Source organism: Ochotona princeps, chromosome 1 (assembly GCF_030435755.1).
Source record: "Ochotona princeps isolate mOchPri1 chromosome 1, mOchPri1.hap1, whole genome shotgun sequence".
NCBI lineage: Eukaryota > Metazoa > Chordata > Mammalia > Lagomorpha > Ochotonidae > Ochotona > Ochotona princeps.
In genome coordinates this window covers 166,894,661-166,912,506 of record NC_080832.1, presented here as the reverse complement: position 1 = coordinate 166,912,506, position 17,846 = coordinate 166,894,661, and the positions used below count along the sequence as shown (strand labels likewise).

The window sequence follows — 17,846 nt, the reverse complement described above, 5'->3', positions numbered from 1 at the left end:
TGCGGCCACGGCACGCCACGCCCTGTGGACACACTTCTCATGTGGGATGTAAGTTCCAACGGTGGCAGATGACAGCACACAGACCGGGTGGGGAAGAGATGCTGTGTGACCCATGGAGGGGACAGGTAAGTCGGCAGGGCAGGGCCGGGACCAGGAAGGCCATGAGCAGGTGTGTGGGCAGGGATGTGTGTGCAGAGCCAGCGGGAGCGGCAGATGAGCAAGGGATGGGACTGGCACGGGAGTGCCTGGAGGGGATGCTGGAGGGACGAGGGGATGCGGAGGCCCCTAAAGGTCACGGTGACACAGGCCAAAAGAGGGTCTTGCACCTTCTGACCCCCCAGTGTGGGTTCTGACCTACACTCTCCATGCCCACACTCGCAGCTTCTGCTCGCTGCGTCCGACACTGGGCTGCGGCTGATGACCAGGCCAGGCCGGGCGCTCGCTGCAGGGGAAGCCCAGTGCAGGCCGGGGCCCTGCTGGGGCTCGTGGAGTGCCCTCGCCTGGGGCTCCAGGCCAGGCCGGGCGCTCGCTGCAGGGGAAGCCCAGTGCAGGCCGGGGCTCCAGGGCAGGCTCGGGCTGCAGCCCCAGCAATGGTCGTGGCCTTCCAGGACAACCCCGACCAGCGCAGCCATGCACGTCCCGAGGGGCAGGGCACCGTGGACGAGGTGTGTTCGCAGCCCCGTGGAGCTCGGACCCTCACATCCCACCCACGTGGCCATGGACTGGGGACAAGACGATGGCGAACTGTACATTTTTAAAATATAACATTTATTGCTCAGACGGTTTCATACAGAACAGCTTTCTTTTCATTTTGAATCTCGAAGTTTCTATACAACTGAATACAAAGAGTACCAAAACCGAGCGGGGGATTCTCTGTTCATGTGGCATAAACCAGTTTTGTACATAACGTGTAGCAGCAGTTCTTAATTTCCCTTTAGAAAAATATGAATTCTACATTTATTGTTTCCTGTTTAATGCACGGGCTGAAATCATATAGGATCAACTTCTTTCTTGGAGAGAGGACAGCAGGGGACACACGCGTGACGCCTCTGAGGCGGCCCGTGGCCACCCGCCCCAGCGCCCTGCTCGGCCTGGCCGCCGCAGCCAGGCGCTTCCTGTAGTGATGAACTCTCGGCACTGTGTCCACTCATTGAAGAGAACAAAGGAGAAAAAACTTGCACCTCAAAAACTTTTCAGAAGATCCACATATATATATCTTATATATATATATATATAATTTTTTAAAAGCCCTGAGAGAAGGAGAGAGAGAATCAAACAAAATGTATAGAAAACAAGCAGAACAAGCTATGATTCACCCAGAGTTTTTTTTTAAAAACAAATCACAAATTTCACAGTTTAATATTGGGGGAGGGGACAGGAACAACACACAAATAATCCATCTCTCCACCTTGCTAAGAACGTGGCAAGCGCTCCCTGACTGCGAGGGCCGGGGGAGCCGAGCAGAGCTGGCTCGGGGCGGGCGGCCTCCCCGCGGGGCCGCGCCTGGGGCCGCCGAGACAGCGCAAGGAACCCCAATGGTGACCACATAACAACTGTAGTAATAATAATGAAGAAAGAACAAACCCATATGGCAAGTAGGAACTGCTCTGAACAAAACAGACCGAGGGACCGCTGCTTGCGACTGGCACCCAGATGCCCCAGGGCAGCCAGCAGAGCCCCTTGCCGACGCTGGTTTGCTGTCTCCCTACGACCCCCTTACAGGACCTCAGCCTGGTTGTTCACGGCCCAGACGGCTCTTCGCATTACCTCAAGGGGCTGCACCTTCCACAGAGTCGGGGTGCTAGGCTCCCAGCTCCCCGACAGGCAAGCAGGGAAGGCGGCTGCTGCCCTGTGCTGCAGTAGGATCTACCTCGCCTGCAGGGGCGGCTGGGGGAGGGCTGGGTTCAGGTTGGGGTTCTGGAGAGGAGACAGGGCCCAGGGCAGGGAGGGGTGCTCTGGGAGCCCGGCCTGCCTCCTGGCAGTTCGACCCTCGCACGCACGCACGCACGCTCCATCAGCAGTAGTAGTGAATGGGTGCCTTGCCCCTGGGCAGCCCGGGGCCCTGGCTCAGGAGCACCCGCCCCACCGCCTGGCTGGCCGGGCTGGGGCTGGCACCTGCAGTCAGGGACGGAAGGCTTGTGAGTACAGTAGAGCTGCCGCCACCCGAGCTGTGGGCGGCGGCTGCAGGCACGCAGGATGGGGACCTGGGGCAGCGCAGGTCTCCCAGGACAAATATTGCCCACTTGTTTCTGCTGACTGCAGAGACCAGCAAACTGACGAACTAATAATAATAATAATAATAATATAATAATAATAATACATACATACACCAATGGGGGAGGGGGGAGAGAGGGAGGGAAGCCACACCCAGGACAGGCTGGCCCGACCTCCCTGCGCTGGTGGCTGGAAGGCGGCCCGCAGGAAGAACTGGCACCGCAAGGAAAGCCTAAGATCCCTTTGCCCGCTCAGGGCCAGGGGCCGCGCTGGGCTGCAGCTGCACCTGCCCAGGGCAGCCCACAGAAGGGCCCAGAGCAGCTCCTCCACCTTCCCTCTGGGCACTCGTGTGGCTTTCTTCCAGTTATGGGATCTGGGTACCCGTGGGTGCCAGCTCCTCCTTCCACGCCAGCTCCCGGCACCCGGGGAGGGAGGGATGCTCAGACTCACCAGGAAAGAAGAGACTTGCTCACACACACCGATCCGAAGGGTCACGTTAATGCTTAAAGTAAATCCTCTCCAGACAGTTCATTACAATGCTGGGTTTGCTTTGTTCAAAAGTCGGTTTGGGAGAATACAACGCCCACGCGAACGGTGGGCCCCTAAGTAGCTAAGGCACTGGGTGGGCTATGGCACGGCGCCTGGGGACCGCAGGGCAGCCACCAGCCCGGGGCGCTTTGCTCTGCTGGCTTGTGGGGGTGTGCAGCGGGGCGCGCAGCGGTCACTCGGCGCCCAGCACGGGCTGGGCCGGCCTCCTGCCTCGCGGCTCCAGGAACTCCTGCACCAAAGACTCGGGGCTCTCGGGGCTGGGCTCCCCCGGGGATGCCCCCTGCTCCTTGGTGGGCCCCCGGCCCGCCTTCTCCTCCCTGCGGCCGCAGTCCTTGCGGCTGCGGGTGACGGCTGCATGGTTGCTGGCAGGGGCCGGCTCGGCCTCGCTCTCGGAGACGGGGTTGGTGCCACTGTGGCTGGAGCCGTCCTCGCTGTCTTCCTCCCTGTCACTGTCTCTGGCCTGGTGCTTGGCGTGCCCGGCTTTTTGGTGGATCCGCTGGTGCCGAACCAGGCTGTGCTTCAAGGTGAAGGTTCGCTCACACGTCTGACACTTGTAGGGCCGCTCGCCTGGGCAAAGGGAGACAGGCACGTGTGCGCGTTGCCTCTCCCCTCCTAAAGGCCATGGAAGCCATGACCACTGCGCCACACCTGCCTTCTTGGTGCCCAGCTGCTCCCAACTGGCAGACTGGGGCCCCGTAGCCCGGGGGGCTCTCCATGCTGCCTGGGCCAGCGTGTCTGGGGGCTCCAGAACAGCCCAGGGCCCCTCGCTGTGGGAACAGCAGCACCTGAGCCGCTGGCCGAGGGTCCCCATGGGCCCCTGCTGCTGGTCCCGCCCCGGCCAGTGGCAGCGCCCTCAGCCAAGGGCCACGCACAATACCAGCGTGCAGGAGAGGGAGTGTGGCCCACGAGTGTGTGCAGCCTGGTGTGTGTACACAGGAAGGGGGTGTGTGGAGGCACGGGCTGTGTGTGCGCGCACAGGGGGCAGGCGTGGGGAGGCACTCGCTGAGCCGAGGCAGAGGCTGCCCGAGCTTTCTGGAAGAAGAGGATGTTTTGGCCACACGGCGCCTGCTTGGGCGCTTCAATGCCCACGGTGGGCAGAGCTCTCCCGAGTGGGCCGTGCCTGCTTGGCAGATGCGCCCTACCGCAGCCCGCCCCGCCCGCAGCACGTAGCACCCGGGGTACTTACCGGTGTGGGAGCGCATGTGGCGGGTGAGGTCCTGCAGCGACCAGAAGCGCTTGTTGCACACGCTGCACACCTTCTTCCGCTTGTCCGCCTTGCTGGCCGCGCTCTTGGGCGAGTCCGTCTTTGGGCTCTTCTCTGGGGGTTTCTGCTCGGCCGCTGCCTCCCCGTCGGAGGGGCCCTCGGTCTCCTCGCTCTGCTTCTCGGCCTCCCCCGTGCCTGGGGCCGGCTCGGCGGAGGTGGGGGTCTCGCTGGCCGCGGGCTTCTCGTCCAGCTCCGGGGTGGCGGGCGACTCTTCCCCGTCCGGGCCCGGGGCGTCCGTCTCGTCCCGGTGCGCCTTGCGGTGGCGGCTCAGGGTGCCCAGGAACTTGAAGCTTTTGCCGCAGGTGTCGCACGCGTACTTGTGGTCGTGCGGGGCGCAGCCCGCAGCGCCCGCCTCGCCCTCGGCCAGCTTGAAGTCCATCAGCTTGCTGGCCAAGTCCAGGTCCAGGCTCTTGTTGCTGACCGTGTCTTCCTCTGGGCCCTCGGCCTCCCCGGCGCTCTCCTCCGGGCCTCGCTCATCCTCCGGCCCCCGGCGCTCCTCGGTCCCCAGGCAGGTGGGGTCTGCCGGGGGCGCATCTGGGGTCGCGGCTTCCTCCGATGGCGGTGGATGCGGTGGTGGCGGCTCCCTGTCCCGGGAGGTGAGGTCCAACACCTCGCCTGCTGGGGCCGGCGTCTCCACGTCGGACTGGCTGTCTGTGTGGGCAAGCACAGCGGGCACTGGGTTCAGACGGGTCCGTCTGCAGTCTCAACTCCACGCCCAGGCCCTCCCGCCCAGGTTCCCGCAGCCATGGGCTGAACCAGCACCGCATGCCCGCTGGAGAATCTGGCAGGTTCCATGGCCCGCCCCCGAGGAGGTGTGAGTGGCTGAGGCAGCAGACACAGGGGTTGGAGACGGGGAGGTTGAGGAAGCCAAGTGACGTGTCCAGTGCAGGGGTGATACGGACATGCAGCCCACGCAGGCCCGCCCTCCTGGAGTCCAGGTCATGTCCAGGTAAGGAGGTGGGAGGCAGACACAGGCAGCCGGCACAGGCGCACAGAGGGGTGGAGCTCTGAGCCGAGCAGCAGGTGTACGTGCAGACCGGGGTGCCTGGGTTATCCATTCCCGCAGACCCTGCCTGTTGGCCAGCCGCCATCTGGGCCCTGGCAACAGGAGCTGCGGGAAGCCCACCAGCTTCTCGGGGCTCCAAGGGGTGGCTGGCGGCAGCACCGCCAAGCCCCCTTGCAAGGGGGTCGGAGGACCTCACGCTGCCAACTGGGAGCTCTGTGCCCACAGCTCCAGCTCTGCGGAGTCTGCACCCCATGGAGGTCCATGGAGGCGGCCCCCAGGGCCACGTGGGTCATCATTTCCTGACTGCCTTACAGGATGGTGTGGCAGGCTCCCCCGTCAACAGAGCCATGCTCGGCTCTTCTGATGGTTTTCTGGGTGATTCCCTCAAAAACATTTACTCATTGGTTATTACTTCCTCACTGTCAATTTACCCTGGGCTCTGTGACTAAACACATGGGTTATTTTAACGCAGAACCTATCTAAATCAAGAATGAGTTCTGAAGCCAAGAGCACAGAAATACTGACCTGCAGCAGTTCCCTTAGAGGCGGGCAGTGCCAGGCTAAGTTGTGCCCGGGGAAGGCCAGCTCTGGACACAGTGCCCACGGGTGTGCTGCACCGGACACCCACTAGGAGGTGTGCTCCAGCAGGACAGCCCCTGCCCTCCCGCCCCAACGCGCTTCTGCTACTAAACAGCCAGCGAGTGAGGCCAGCTCCCAAAGGCAGAAAGCCCAGTGGGTAGCTTCACAGGCAATCTTCCCTTCCCCTGAAGATTGACTTCCTTATCTGCAAGGCACAGTTACTGAGATGCCCCACTCCTCCTTCACTCCCTGATAGCTGCAGTTGCCAGGACCGGACCAGACCAGTCCATCCGGGCCTTGCAAGGCAGCAGCCTGACTGCAGGGAAGCCTGGTGGCTGATAAACCCGCCACCTATCCTACCCGGTGATGCCCGTCGGCTCGACAGCACAAAGTGGCTGCTTCCTGTCACCATCCGATGCGATGACCAACCTGAGGCAGTGGGCTGACGGGCAGGGCGGCTGCGCCCAAGAGGCCGCTCCTGACACACTCAGGTTTAGAAAACATCCACGTATCTTAGCTAACGGTCCCATGTAGGGCCAGTGGTCCTGGCTGCTCTGCTTCCAACCCATCTCCCTGAGATGGTGCCAGTGAAGGCAGCAGAGGACGACCCAGGTGGGAGACCTGGCCCAGCTCTAACCATTGTGGCCACTGGGGCTTGAGCCGGTGGGAGGAAGATCTCCTATGTCTCCTTTCTCTGTTATGACTCTGTCTTTCAAACACAAGTAAGTGTTTAAAATGTTTCAGTATTCATTAAGCTGTCCACTGCGGCATTTCTTTGGGGAAGGGAGAACTTGGGTGCCCTCATGTCACTGCTTGGGAGGCCGGCTGTGGGCATCCCGGGGGAGCGAGCCCCTGGCCCAGCCTGGCGGCTGTGGGCATCCCGGGGGAGCGAGCCCCTGGCTGTGGGCATCTCCGAAGAATGTCAGTGGGCAGAAGCGCTGCAGGTTCCTGGTTCCCTGCCTTTGCGATGAGAATAAACTACCAGAAAATGCACTTTAAGTACATGACTCTAGAGACCCTGCAAGAACATCCCTTGTCATTTACTGCTCTTTTCCCGCCGTGAAAGGGTCTCCCTCATGTGGCCTCTTCCCTTTTCTGCCCCCCAGATACAGACAGGAAAAAAAGAGAATGTGGAAATGGATCTCATCCACCTCCTTACCCTAATCAATCAACTAGGTAAAAATCATCAAAAATAAAAATAATTGAAAAAAGAAAAAGAAAGGATCACCCTCCAATCCTCCCTTCTGACCCGGGCGAGGCTGCCCAGCTCCGAGGGCTCCCGGCCTGCTGCCCTGCTGCCCTCGTGTCCTGGGGCTGGGCCTCTGTTCTCACTGGACCGCAGCCAAGCCACCTTGGTTGGGCTCACGCTTGCTTCCAGTGAAGCCCAGAGGCTTTGTCCCTTTCCAGAAAACGTGCACAGCTCTGGGGCAGGGCTGAGGTGGGGAGTGCTTTGATGGGATTGGGAAAAACAAGCCCAGACAACTACAAAATGAACCATGGGGGCACATGGCAGGCCAGCGCTCGCTGTTGACTCCCATGCTGGGTGCCCCATCATGGCTCCACACGTCACTAAGGCACTCCCAGTCGCCAGCTGCTTTCCCTCCCGCAGCCCGCTCCAGCCAAGGTCTCACTGGACTAAGCGGTACAATTAAACATGGATGCTGCTGGCTCACGGACCCCAAGTCACAGCAGGACCCCACGGGCACTCGTGACCATACCATCCTGGCTCACAGGAGCTAGGGGAAGGAGCCAGCAGAGAGGCCTGCTTGGGCGTACCCACACGGAGTTCAAGGGCAGAGAGCGCGGGCTAGCTCCCTCTCCTGCAAGTGCCACCCCTTCAGATGAGCATGGCTGTTCCCTGTGACTTGGCTAAGGACAAGGTGGCTGACTGCAAGGAAAAGGGACTGGGAAGCCCTTCCCACTGTCCACTCCCCTGTGTCCCTGTGCAGGTCCTGGAGAAGCAGTGAGCAGTCACAACCCTGGAAAAGCACAGGAGGCTGGAGGGGTGGGCCGGGGCTCTCTGCTCAGCTCTGAGTTGCAGGGAAATGCCAGGCTTTCAAAACCTGCAAAGAACATCCCACACCTGCAGCGTAGGCCCCCTGCCCCCACAAACAGGGCATCCCGCACCCGCAGTGATGTCCGTCACCCCAACATCTACAGCAGCCCATTTCTGGTTCCATTTTGGGACTGGTGGTGGCAGATGGGGGTAGCGGGAGGCCAGAGAAGGAAGGGGCGGCAGCTGTTAATGGTGCTGTGGGGACCTGGGGCAGAAGCAGGGGTCAGTGCAGGAGGGACGCAGGTCAGGGTGGTGAGTAGGACATGCAGGGAGTGCCTTCCAACAGGGACGGTCCCCCAGCGCGCTGGCCGCCTCTGCCACAGCTCCCGGTGCCTCGGGCTGCCAGTGGAGCGCCCTCCCGTGCAGCCCGCCTCCCCGCCCGCTGCGCTTCCTCCTGGCTGTCCGGCTAGGCTCACGGGGCGGCCTGTGCGCCCCTGCTTGGGGCTCTTCATCGGCCAAGGCACTACCTGTGCTATCACGGGCGCCACCATCACTCTCTCTGGACTGGGGAGTAAGCCCGTTTCTTCTCAGGGAGCAGGTGGTAACTCCGTGTTTGCGCAACTGGTGGCGTTCACAGTTAGATTTGGTAGAAAAGAAGGCATCGCATTTTTGACAGGGGAAGGGTTTCTGACCTGAAGCAGGAGAAAAAATATATATATATATTTATCTGGCTTCCTATTGCACAAGGAAGCAAAGTTGCTCTTGCTTAACTCCGCTGGGACTGTTGACATTCGCGCCTCCCCCACCCCAGCCCTTTACAGAAAATTAACACTGGACACACAAACTGGACACACACACAGAGCAAAACCCAGCAATAAGTCATGATTTCTTCTCCCCTCGAGTACAACTTCAAAATACTCAAGAATTACTGAAATCGAGGACGCACATTGACAGGGGAACAATGGCACCTCAACAGAGTGTGTCCAGACCCCGTCTCCATCCCGAGACGTCGCCTTCAATGACTCCTCCCTGGCCAGGGACATGGAGGCCACGCACCGTGCAGTCGCTCGCACGAGGAAGAAGACACAGGCTCCCCAGACTGACCCATCCCTGGGTGATCTTCCTGGGCCCGTTCGAGGCCACCGCACCTCTGGCTGGGCAGGTGCCCAGGGCCCTCTCCCCGGGCACCGGAGCTCGCCATTCTGACTGCCCCAGCTCTCCGCGGTGACCTTTGCCCAAGGCTGCTGGCATCCTGGCTGGCAGGAGACAATCGGTCTCCTGCCATCAAAGGGTCCTTGTTCCCTTGGCTCTCAGCTCTGACTTGGTGTCTAAATAAGTGAGCAACATGTCACTGGGGTGGCAAAAGGATGTGTACACGACTCCACAGCTGTGCATGGGGAGAGAAAATGCTGACAACGGCCATCCTGGCCCGCCCTCCCCTTTCCCGCACTGCCCAGCTCCACGCGTGGGCTGTCAGCCTTGTGAGTTTGCTGCTGTGACCTGCCCAACGCTGCAGGATGCAGGGGCAGCTCCAGCGCGGGTGGGGCCGCCTAGAGCACAGATTGAAGGGGGCAGGGAGGGTCCAGGCGGGAGGGGAGTGGCGTGGGGAGGGCACGGAGGGCAGAGAGGTGGGTGTTGCATGTGCTGCTGGTTTCCCTTCTCCACTCCCAGCTCTGCATTACGGGGCTCGAGGCAATGAAGGCAGCAACATGGCCACAGCCCAGGCCCAGGCTTTGCCCTCACCAGCTGAGGGATGCCACAATCCAACCAGTTCAGTCACCGGGCACAGCTCCCTGCAGATGCAAGCGAGCAGGGGTGCTGCAAACTCCCGCCAGCACTGGTGGGCTGCAGCGCAGCCACTTCCAGGGGAGGCTGCCCAGCAACGGCAAAGGTGTGACTAGGAACTGTGCTGCTGGGGGAATGCCACTTTCCTGGGACGCTGCTTCCGGTGGCACACAGTTGTCACAGAGAGGGAAGCCTGGAACCCTGGCACACGCATGGGAGCATGCCAGAGTGTTCCTGGACAAGTGGGATGGAGGGCATTGTTGGGCATACAAAAAAAATTTGAAATCATCCTTTATTCACAATATGCACTTTCCATGAAAAAACTATTTTAAAAGATTTGCCAGGAGCCAGGAGCCGCCTCTGGGTCTCCCATGCAGGTGAAGAATCCTAAGGCTTTGGACCGTCCTCTATTGCTTTCCCAGGCCACAAGCAGGGAGCTGGATGGGAAGTGGAGTGGCCAGGATATGAAGTGGTGCGTGTATGGGATGTCTGTGCTTACAGGCAGAGGATTAGCCAGGTGAGCCACTGCACCAGTCCCTCATGAAGTTCTTCATGCCAAAACACATCTCCAACAAGTGTCGCACCAAAATAAATTCTTTTCAGTGCTGCTTCCCGTGAAGTTTTGGAAGTACCCTCAGCCTTTTGAGGAACACCATAGGTACAAAAGTGGAGGATTGGGACTGGCGTGGTGCAGCTGGTTAAGCTGCTGCTGGCAATGCTGGCAATCCCTGTGGGCACTGCTCTGCTTCTGATCCCGCTCCCTGCTGATGGTCTGAGAAGGGCAGTAGAGTGGCTCAAGTGCTTGGGACCCTGCACCCACATGGGAGACCTGGAGGAGGCTCCTGGCTCCTGGTTTGGGCTGCCCTAACCTTGGCTGCTGTGCACATCTGGGGAGTGAACCAGCGGAGGAAAATCAATTTTCCCCCTTCTCCTTCTCTGTAACTCTGCCTTTCAATTAAACCTGTTTTTTGAAATGAGGGTCCCCAAAAAGTTTAAAGACAATGGAATTGAGAGCTCTTAACACACAATTTCTGAAATTCATGCATGGTTCTTTCATGGCACGCATTCCCATAGACTTTCTGAACATCTTTCTTACATATCGATTTTGACTTTTCTGCATCCATGTAAACTTATCTTTGAATTCCATTTTCCCTGAGTTTCTGGAAGACCCCTTGTTCTGGCAGGCAGGACACGAACCTTTCCAGTGATGTCCTAGCAATGCTGATGGTGATTACTTGGCAGGAGCCCCTGACGGGGTCTGAGAGGGACCTGGGCCCGAGGCACACTCCGAGCCCCCGCCTTGCTGCTCTTCCCTCAGCCAGCCTGAGAGCTGAAGAGAGGCCTGGTACGCGGGTTGGCAGGTTCTGCCCACCCTGGGAACACATGGCGGGGAGAGGCCTTGATTTCAGACACCAAGTACAAGGAAACAGCTGGGAGTGGCTCTGCCCGCTTCCACAGGACCGCACGGCCCAACCCCTCGTGACTTGAGCCCTCGTGGCAAAGGCGCCTTTCTTCTGTCTGCCTGCCGGCAAGTCCTGAGAGCTGGGGAAGGCGTCCAGCTGCCACTGGACAAAGCTGACAGGAAGCAAGAGGCTCCAGCCAGCTGCTCCCCACAGCCGGCGTGAGCACCGGGCAGAGCCTGAGCCCTGAGCTGGGAGGAAAGGCGTCCAACGCCCCGAGAGGGAACAGGGAACCATGGACTGGCAGAGGGATCTCAGACGGCACACCACTGGGGCAAAGAGAAGGAAGAAGAGAACGGGGACAGATGCCGAAACGAGCTGGCTGCGTCTGCTGGCGAGGGCAGAGGCAGAAACAGAGCACCCTTGTCTCCTCAGGTGGCGACAAAGCCAAGGAACCAGGAAGCTCTCCGCCACGGGAAGTTTCTGGCCAGGAGGGAGAGAGCCGAAGCCGGCAGGGGGCAGAAGGCAGGTGCCTGTAGGGCCCACGCCAGCTTCCTTCTCCAGCGGTTCCCAGAATGAGGTGCAGGCAGGACAAGGAAGTGGTTGAAGATCTTTGCTGGTAGGCACCCCTGCTCAGATGCCCAATAGCTGGCTGGAGGGGAATACACACCAGCAAGGTCGAGGCAGAGCCCGACAGGGACACTGCTCCAGCAGGCCGGCCAGCGAGCAGGCAAGGTGGCACGCTGCTGCTCCGTGACACCTTCCCGGACTGGAGGCTGCAGCAGCACACAGGCCCCTTCTTGAGGGTGTGCCTGGAATGCAGGGGGCACTTCTGGGGGCATGTCCCAGCTCCCAAGGCTGGCAGCACTGCCACCCAGTGACTGGTCATGTTTTCACAAGGCACCCCACACAGGGTGAGCCCGTGGGAGGTGGGGCAGGCCTCAGCGGGCAGCTCCTCAAGAACGAAGCCCTGCCTCACACCATGTTCCCAACTCTACACGAGGGGCGTGAGGGGGCCAGTGGGCCATGTGCACTGACCATATGGCAGCTGGAAGTGGGAACTTGGCCCTGGCTACGTCTTCCTCATGAGGGTGGCCGAGGAGGTTTGACCTCCTAACTTGAATTCCTCCTGGCAGGCATGGATAGGCCTACCTGGAAGACGCGCTTTGAACAGCCTCCCAGGAACACGGGATTTGAATACCAGTGACCAAGCTCAAAAGGGAGGCTGGCGGCGGGGCAGAGGGGTCAACCACTTTGTAGGAGTGCCAGTTTGCATTCTGGCTGCTCCACTTCCAATCCAGGTCCCTGCCAATGCACTTTGGAAAGTGGCCGACGATGGCCCAAGTGCCTGGGCCACAGCCAGCTGAGGGAGCACCCTGCATGGAGTTTGGGCTTCTGGCTTCACCCAGCACAGGATGCCCAAAGCCATTTGGGAAGTAAGGCAGGCTATGGAGATCTCTCGGCTGTAACTTTGACTTTCAAATGAATAAATCAATCCTTGAAACCAACAAAAACCAGGCTGGATTCTCTGTAAGAGACTGGGGCTAACTCCAGGCTTCCGAAGGAGAGCACACGCCCAGCACGAAGGGCTCGAGCACAGGCCAGCACAGGGGCTCGGCCGCAAGCAAGGGCAGGCAGCCAAGACCATCTGCCTCCTGAGAATGTCTCTGTGGGTCCTGCAGGTGACAGCGTGTCCTCGGAGGAGGACAGCAAAGGCAGCCATCTCCAGAGGACGTGTTTTCCTATGAGTGGCAGTTCTCATGGGAACGAAGCCTTGGCCATGCTTAGGTTCTCTCGAAGGAAAGAATACGATGGCCCAAATCAGGAGAAGTCCTGCCCTGGGGAGGTGAGTTCCCCTGGCCTGCATCATGCTGCGTGTCGCTGGGGGCTCGTGTAGCCTGGCACTGACTGCAAGCTTGCTTCCCCTTTGCGGGGCTCTCCTGGCAAGGCACAGGATGGCCACTCCCTCCACAGTGCCAGCTCACCCAGGAAGCCCCAGGTGCCCAGGGCCTCCCTGAGTTTCTGCTCTTACCCAACACACACCCTGCTCTCACCACCTTGCCTGCTGACAGTGGTCTAAGCCTCCTCACTGCCTAGGGTTGCCACTGCTCAGTGACACTTGTTAGGAGTTCACAAGCAATGTACGGAAAAAGGTGGTGGTTTGAATCCCAGCTGCTCCACTTCTATTCCTGCTCCCTGCTAATGTGCCAGGGAAAGCAGAGGATGGGCCGAGAGCTTGAGTCCTGCACCCACGTGGGAGACCCGGACAGAGTTTCAGGCTTCTGCTTTGGGCCCGGCCCAGCCCCGACTGCCTTGGTCATTTGAGGAGTGAATCAGTGGATGGAAGATCTCTGTTTCCCAACCACCTGTCTGACACTTTCAAGTAAAATATTTAAAATAGGATAACATTTTAAAAGTAAAACATAACTATCATTTACATTAAAATGTAACTGGTGCCCTGTATGAGAGGGCTCCCAAAAAGTCAAAGAGCGGCATTAGAAGATGGATTTATTTTGGTACACAAACAAGCAGAAATCCATGCTTAAAAATTTTCATTTTATTTGCAGGGCAGAGAGAGAGAGCGATCCTCCACCTGCTGGTTCACTCTTCTGAATTCTTGCAACAACCTAGGCTGGGCCAGGCACAACAGGAGCCAGGGCTTCATCCCGATCCCACAAGGGCAGCAGGGCCTACGCTCTGGGGTCAGCCTGGCTGCCCTCCAAGGCACACGTCAGCGGCCAGCCGGATGGGAAGCAGAACCAGTACCTGGCCCTCTGCAGGGAAGGGGGTGGGCTCCCCGTGTCACGCAGCACCCTGACTCCGCACTAAACACTTGCCTTCCCACTATCCCCCGAGTGTCCTCTTTGTTTTACCTGCCAAGTTTGTACCACGCAGTAGGAGCCACTTGGCCAAGACTAGGTCTTTCTACTTACTAATCCTTGGTTCAAACGACTGAACCCCATGGTTACGGGGCCAGCGTGGTGGTGTGGGGAGTAACGGCCCGGCCCATGATGCCTGCCTGAGTCCCCCGAGTCCCGGCTTGCGTCCAGGCTGCTCCGCTTCAGGCCCGAGGTCCTGGGCCCCTGCCACCCAGGAGGAGACCCAGAAGAAACTCCTGGTTCCCGCCTTGCCCACCCTGGCCACAGCGGCCATCCGGGCTGTGAATCAGCTCACAAAAAAATCTCTTTCCCTAACTCTGATTTTCCAATAAACAAATGAAACCTTACCAAAAAAAAAAGTGAGATGGAACAGTGTAGGGTCTTTGGATATTAGAAGTGCCTGGTGTGAAAAGTGTGTTCTACCCCCTAAACTTCCCTTCAAAACTCAACTCACGGGGCCCGGCGGCGTGGCCTAGCGGCTAAAGTCCTCGCCTTGAAAGCCCCGGGATCCCATATGGGCGCCGGTTCTAATCCCAGCAGCTCCACTTCCCATCCAACTCCCTGCTTGTGGCCTGGGAAAGCAGTTGAGGACGGCCCAATGCATTGGGACACTGCACCCGCGTGGGAGACCTGGAAGAGGTTCCTGGTTCCTGGCTTCGGATCGACACAGCACCGGCCCGTTGCGGCTCACTTGGGGAGTGAATCATCGGATGGAAGATCTTCCTCTCTGTCTCTCCTCCTCTGTGTATATCTGACTTTGTAATAAAATAAATAAATCTTTAAAAAAAAAAAAACTCAACTCATAGAGGACATGCTTGAGAACTCCTTGAGCTTTCTCCAGCCCATGGGTTATCCTGGGGGGCTCTCTTTGGTCAACACAAGTGATTCTACCAGCCCTGGCACTGGTTCTCAGCAAGCCCTGCGTGGTGGATGGACAAAGGCGATGTCCAGTCTGCAGCAGCCCCCTTCCCGGAGCCTCTGGGGGGAGGTCTGTGCAGGGCCAGGTCACCGCACACACGTTCTCCTAGCACGAGCAGTCGGCTCCTCCATCCCAGCCCTGTATCACAGAGCCTGGCTTCCCTGCCCCTGCCCTCCACCAGTATGGTGTCAAGGGCTTGGCTCCCCGGGGCTCAGGGATCCACAGAGCACTCGAGGAGACCCGAGCTGCGGAGCAGGGCTGGAGGCCAGCGCCCCATGGGGGAGCCCGCTTACCGGTATGTGTGAGCATGTGCCGCTGCAGGGAGCTGGCCCAGGGGAAGACGCGGGGGCAGTGTGGGCAGGTGATCTTCTGTAGGCAGCTGGCATGCGAGTTCCGCTTGGCCCTCAGCAGCTTGTCCTCGGTGGTGCGGCTCTGCTCCTCCTCGCTGGGCCCCTGGAGGTCTGGGGGGCTGCTGGCTGCTGCCTCCCCAGCATCGTCCTCTGTGCTCTGAAGGAAGGGACTGAACTGGTTCGTGTCAGTGGTGGCCAGCATCTTCTCGATGCTAGCGAACTCGCCGCTGGAATCCAGGTCCACCCCGCCGCCGGCCTGGGCTCGGGGCCTCGCCCCCCTCTTCCGGCCCTTCTTCTTGGAGGAACCCGCTGCCTCTTGTGCCAAGGGTGACGATGCCTCCGGGCTGCTAGCTGCAGGTGGCGGGTCCCCAGCTTCTCTGGGACTCGCGCTCTCAGTGGAGGTGGTGGGGTCCGGGGTGACCTTGGGCACGGAGCCTGCAGAGCTGTCCACGGCCACTGCCACGCCAGTGCCTGGGACCGGGTCGGAGCCCACGGGGCCAGGTTCTGCCATCTTGGCTCTCAGCAGGGTTGGGGCGGAGGACACGGAGGAGATGATCTGCGCGATGGAGGCCAGTGGGGGCAGCTCTTCTGTGACAGGGGGCTTTGGCAGGAGCAGCGGGGGCTTGGGCCGCAGGGGCCGCAGCAAGGCGGCGCCGCCCAGGAGGGCTGGGTTGCTCAGGAGCGTGGGGCTGCCCACAAGGGCCGACGAGTAGACCGGCACGGTGAGCTGCACCGAGGCCTGCACCGGCTGCGCGTGCGGCTCCAGGGTGCTCGCTGACACTGCCGGGTTCTCCAGGGTCCCCGGCTGCGGGGCGCACAGCGGGGCAGGGCAGGGCGAGCACTGTTCCACGCTCGGGGCCTCCTGCTCCGGCCTCTTGGCCTCGTCCTTGGCTGCCTTCCTGGGGTTCTTGCGGATGGATAAGTCGATGGGCTCCACGGGGCCATCGTAGGTGGCCAGGGAGGACGAGCACAGGAAGGACATGTTCTCCTGCTTGACCTGCACCAGGGCCAGGCCCTTCTGAGAGAAGTCCAGGGGCTCGTTGAAGTCCATGGCGAAGCTGCCCACGGGCTCCAGCTTGATGGAGACGCGCGAAGGCGCGGGCTGGCTGGGGCCCCCGTGCAGGTAGCCGTTCTGCGGCTCCAGGAAGGCGGCCAGGGGCTTGCGCTCGCCGGCCTCCTGGCCTGGCGCCGAGGCCTCTGCGGCCGCGGCCTCAGCAGGGCCCAGGCCGCCGTCCACCGCCAGCACGTAGCTCTCAATGTCGTGTTCCGGCACGTGCAGGTGCTGCTTGAGGATGTGGTGCACGCAGTTGCGCTTGGCGGCGAAGGCGGCGCTGCACTCCTTGCACTCGAAGGGCTTGCGGCCCTTGGGGCAGCCGCCCAGGCCGCGGCCGCAGTGCGTGCGCATGTGGATGCGCAGGGCGCGGTAGTGCTTGAGGTCCTCGCCGCACAGCCGGCACACCGTGTCGGGCGCGCAGAAGGCGTCCACCAGCTCGGCCGCGCTGCTGTTCACGTACTCGATGTTCCTCTCGATGTCCTTGCGGGTGGCCTTGAGGTGCTTCTTGCGCAGGTGCCGCTCGCAGTTGGCCTTGACGGTGAAGGGGTAGTGGCAGATCTTGCAGATGTAGGGCCGCTCGCCGCTGTGTGTGCGCAGATGGCGGATGAGCGCGGCCTTGTCGGCGGCGATGTAGTCACAGATGTTGCACTGGTAGGGGGAGATGCCCAGGTGAGAGCGCACGTGGGCGCGCAGCACGCCGGAGAAGCTGAACACCTGGTTGCAGAAGCGGCAGGGGTAGAGCACTTTGCGCATGGCGGGCGCCTTCTTGCCGCCGGGCCCCGTCATGATGGCCTTGAGGTCCCCATCGGTGAGCTCCTGCTTGATCTTGGCCTCCACGCGGAGGGGCAGCAGGGCCTCCATGAGGCTGTCTTGTGCCAGCTGCGTCTTCATCTCGGGCTGCCTGGGCAGCTCCAGCTGCGGCTGCTGCAGGAAGAGCTGTGCGGCTGCGTGGGGCTGTGCCCCCGCCTTGGCCTGCAGCAGGTGGGCGTGGGCGGCCGCCTCCACCGTGCCCTGGAGGAGCTTGAGCGGCGGCGGCGGGAGGCTGGGGCTCAAGCAGCCGGGGGAGGCCTGCTGGGCGTTGAGGAGCGGCGGGGGTGTGGAGGCAGCCACCACAGTCCTCGGGGTGACCAGGGGTTTTGGCTTCAGCGGGGGCATGTGCTTGAAGATGGCCTGCAGGGGTGCAGCCGGGGCCTTGGCCAGCGGCGGGAGACTGATCTGGGGCGGGGCCGAGGCCGCCATCTTCAGGATCTGCTCGATGTCGGCTAGCTCGATGGCCGACTCCCCCGAGATGGGCTTGACCACGATGCTGTTGTCGGGCTGGATGATGAAGCCCTTCTGGAAGGGCTGCAGAGACAGGTGCTTCAGGCCCTCCTTGGCGGCCGGCAGCAGCGTGAGGGGGGCGCCCAGGGACGTAGCTTCGAACGGGGACAGGCTCAGCACCCGGGTGCCGGCGGGCTCCTGAGGTAGCGGGCACCTTAGCACCTGCAGCTGGATCGCCTGGTTGTCGTCGGGCACGGGCTCCTCTGCGGGCACAGGCTGAACATCTTTGGTGTGCTGCAGGCCGAACAGGGCCAGGAAGACCTTCTGGTCCAGGGCGTCGTCGGGCAGGGACCTGGCCAAGGGCTTCTCGCGCCCCGCGTCTGTGGCCACGTGGGTTTGTTTGTGTAGGGTCAGCGAAGAGAACATGGGGAAGGCCTTGTCACAGGTGTCACAGACGAAGCGGTGCTGCTCGCTGATGCACCTTCGCAGGTTTGTCTCACACCAGGCCTGTGCAGGACCCACGGGCAAAGAGCAAAGGAGAGGCGTGAGGACTCGCGTGTGGTCCCCAGAGGGGACCCAGAGGGGGTGGGG

At 60.8% G+C, this 17,846-nt stretch overlaps 1 protein-coding gene across 2 annotated transcripts in view; it reads right to left on the bottom strand.

Moving 5' to 3' along the window:
- Window positions 1-2,885: 2,885 nt before the first annotated feature.
- RREB1 (ras responsive element binding protein 1) overlaps window positions 2,886-17,846 on the bottom strand; it is a 47,546-nt gene continuing 32,585 nt past the window's right edge. The window contains exons 8-11 of one of the 2 annotated variants that reach the window (XM_058668488.1): window positions 14,885-17,762; window positions 8,136-8,300; window positions 3,950-4,678; window positions 2,886-3,330 (exon numbers count right to left, since the gene is read on the bottom strand). In XM_058668488.1, the coding sequence (XP_058524471.1) occupies window positions 2,936-3,330; window positions 3,950-4,678; window positions 8,136-8,300; window positions 14,885-17,762 (4,167 nt within the window). In that variant the 3' untranslated portion in view covers window positions 2,886-2,935. The remainder of the gene's footprint in view (window positions 3,331-3,949; window positions 4,679-8,135; window positions 8,301-14,884; window positions 17,763-17,846) is intronic. The other variant, XM_004599194.2, reaches the window with a different exon arrangement.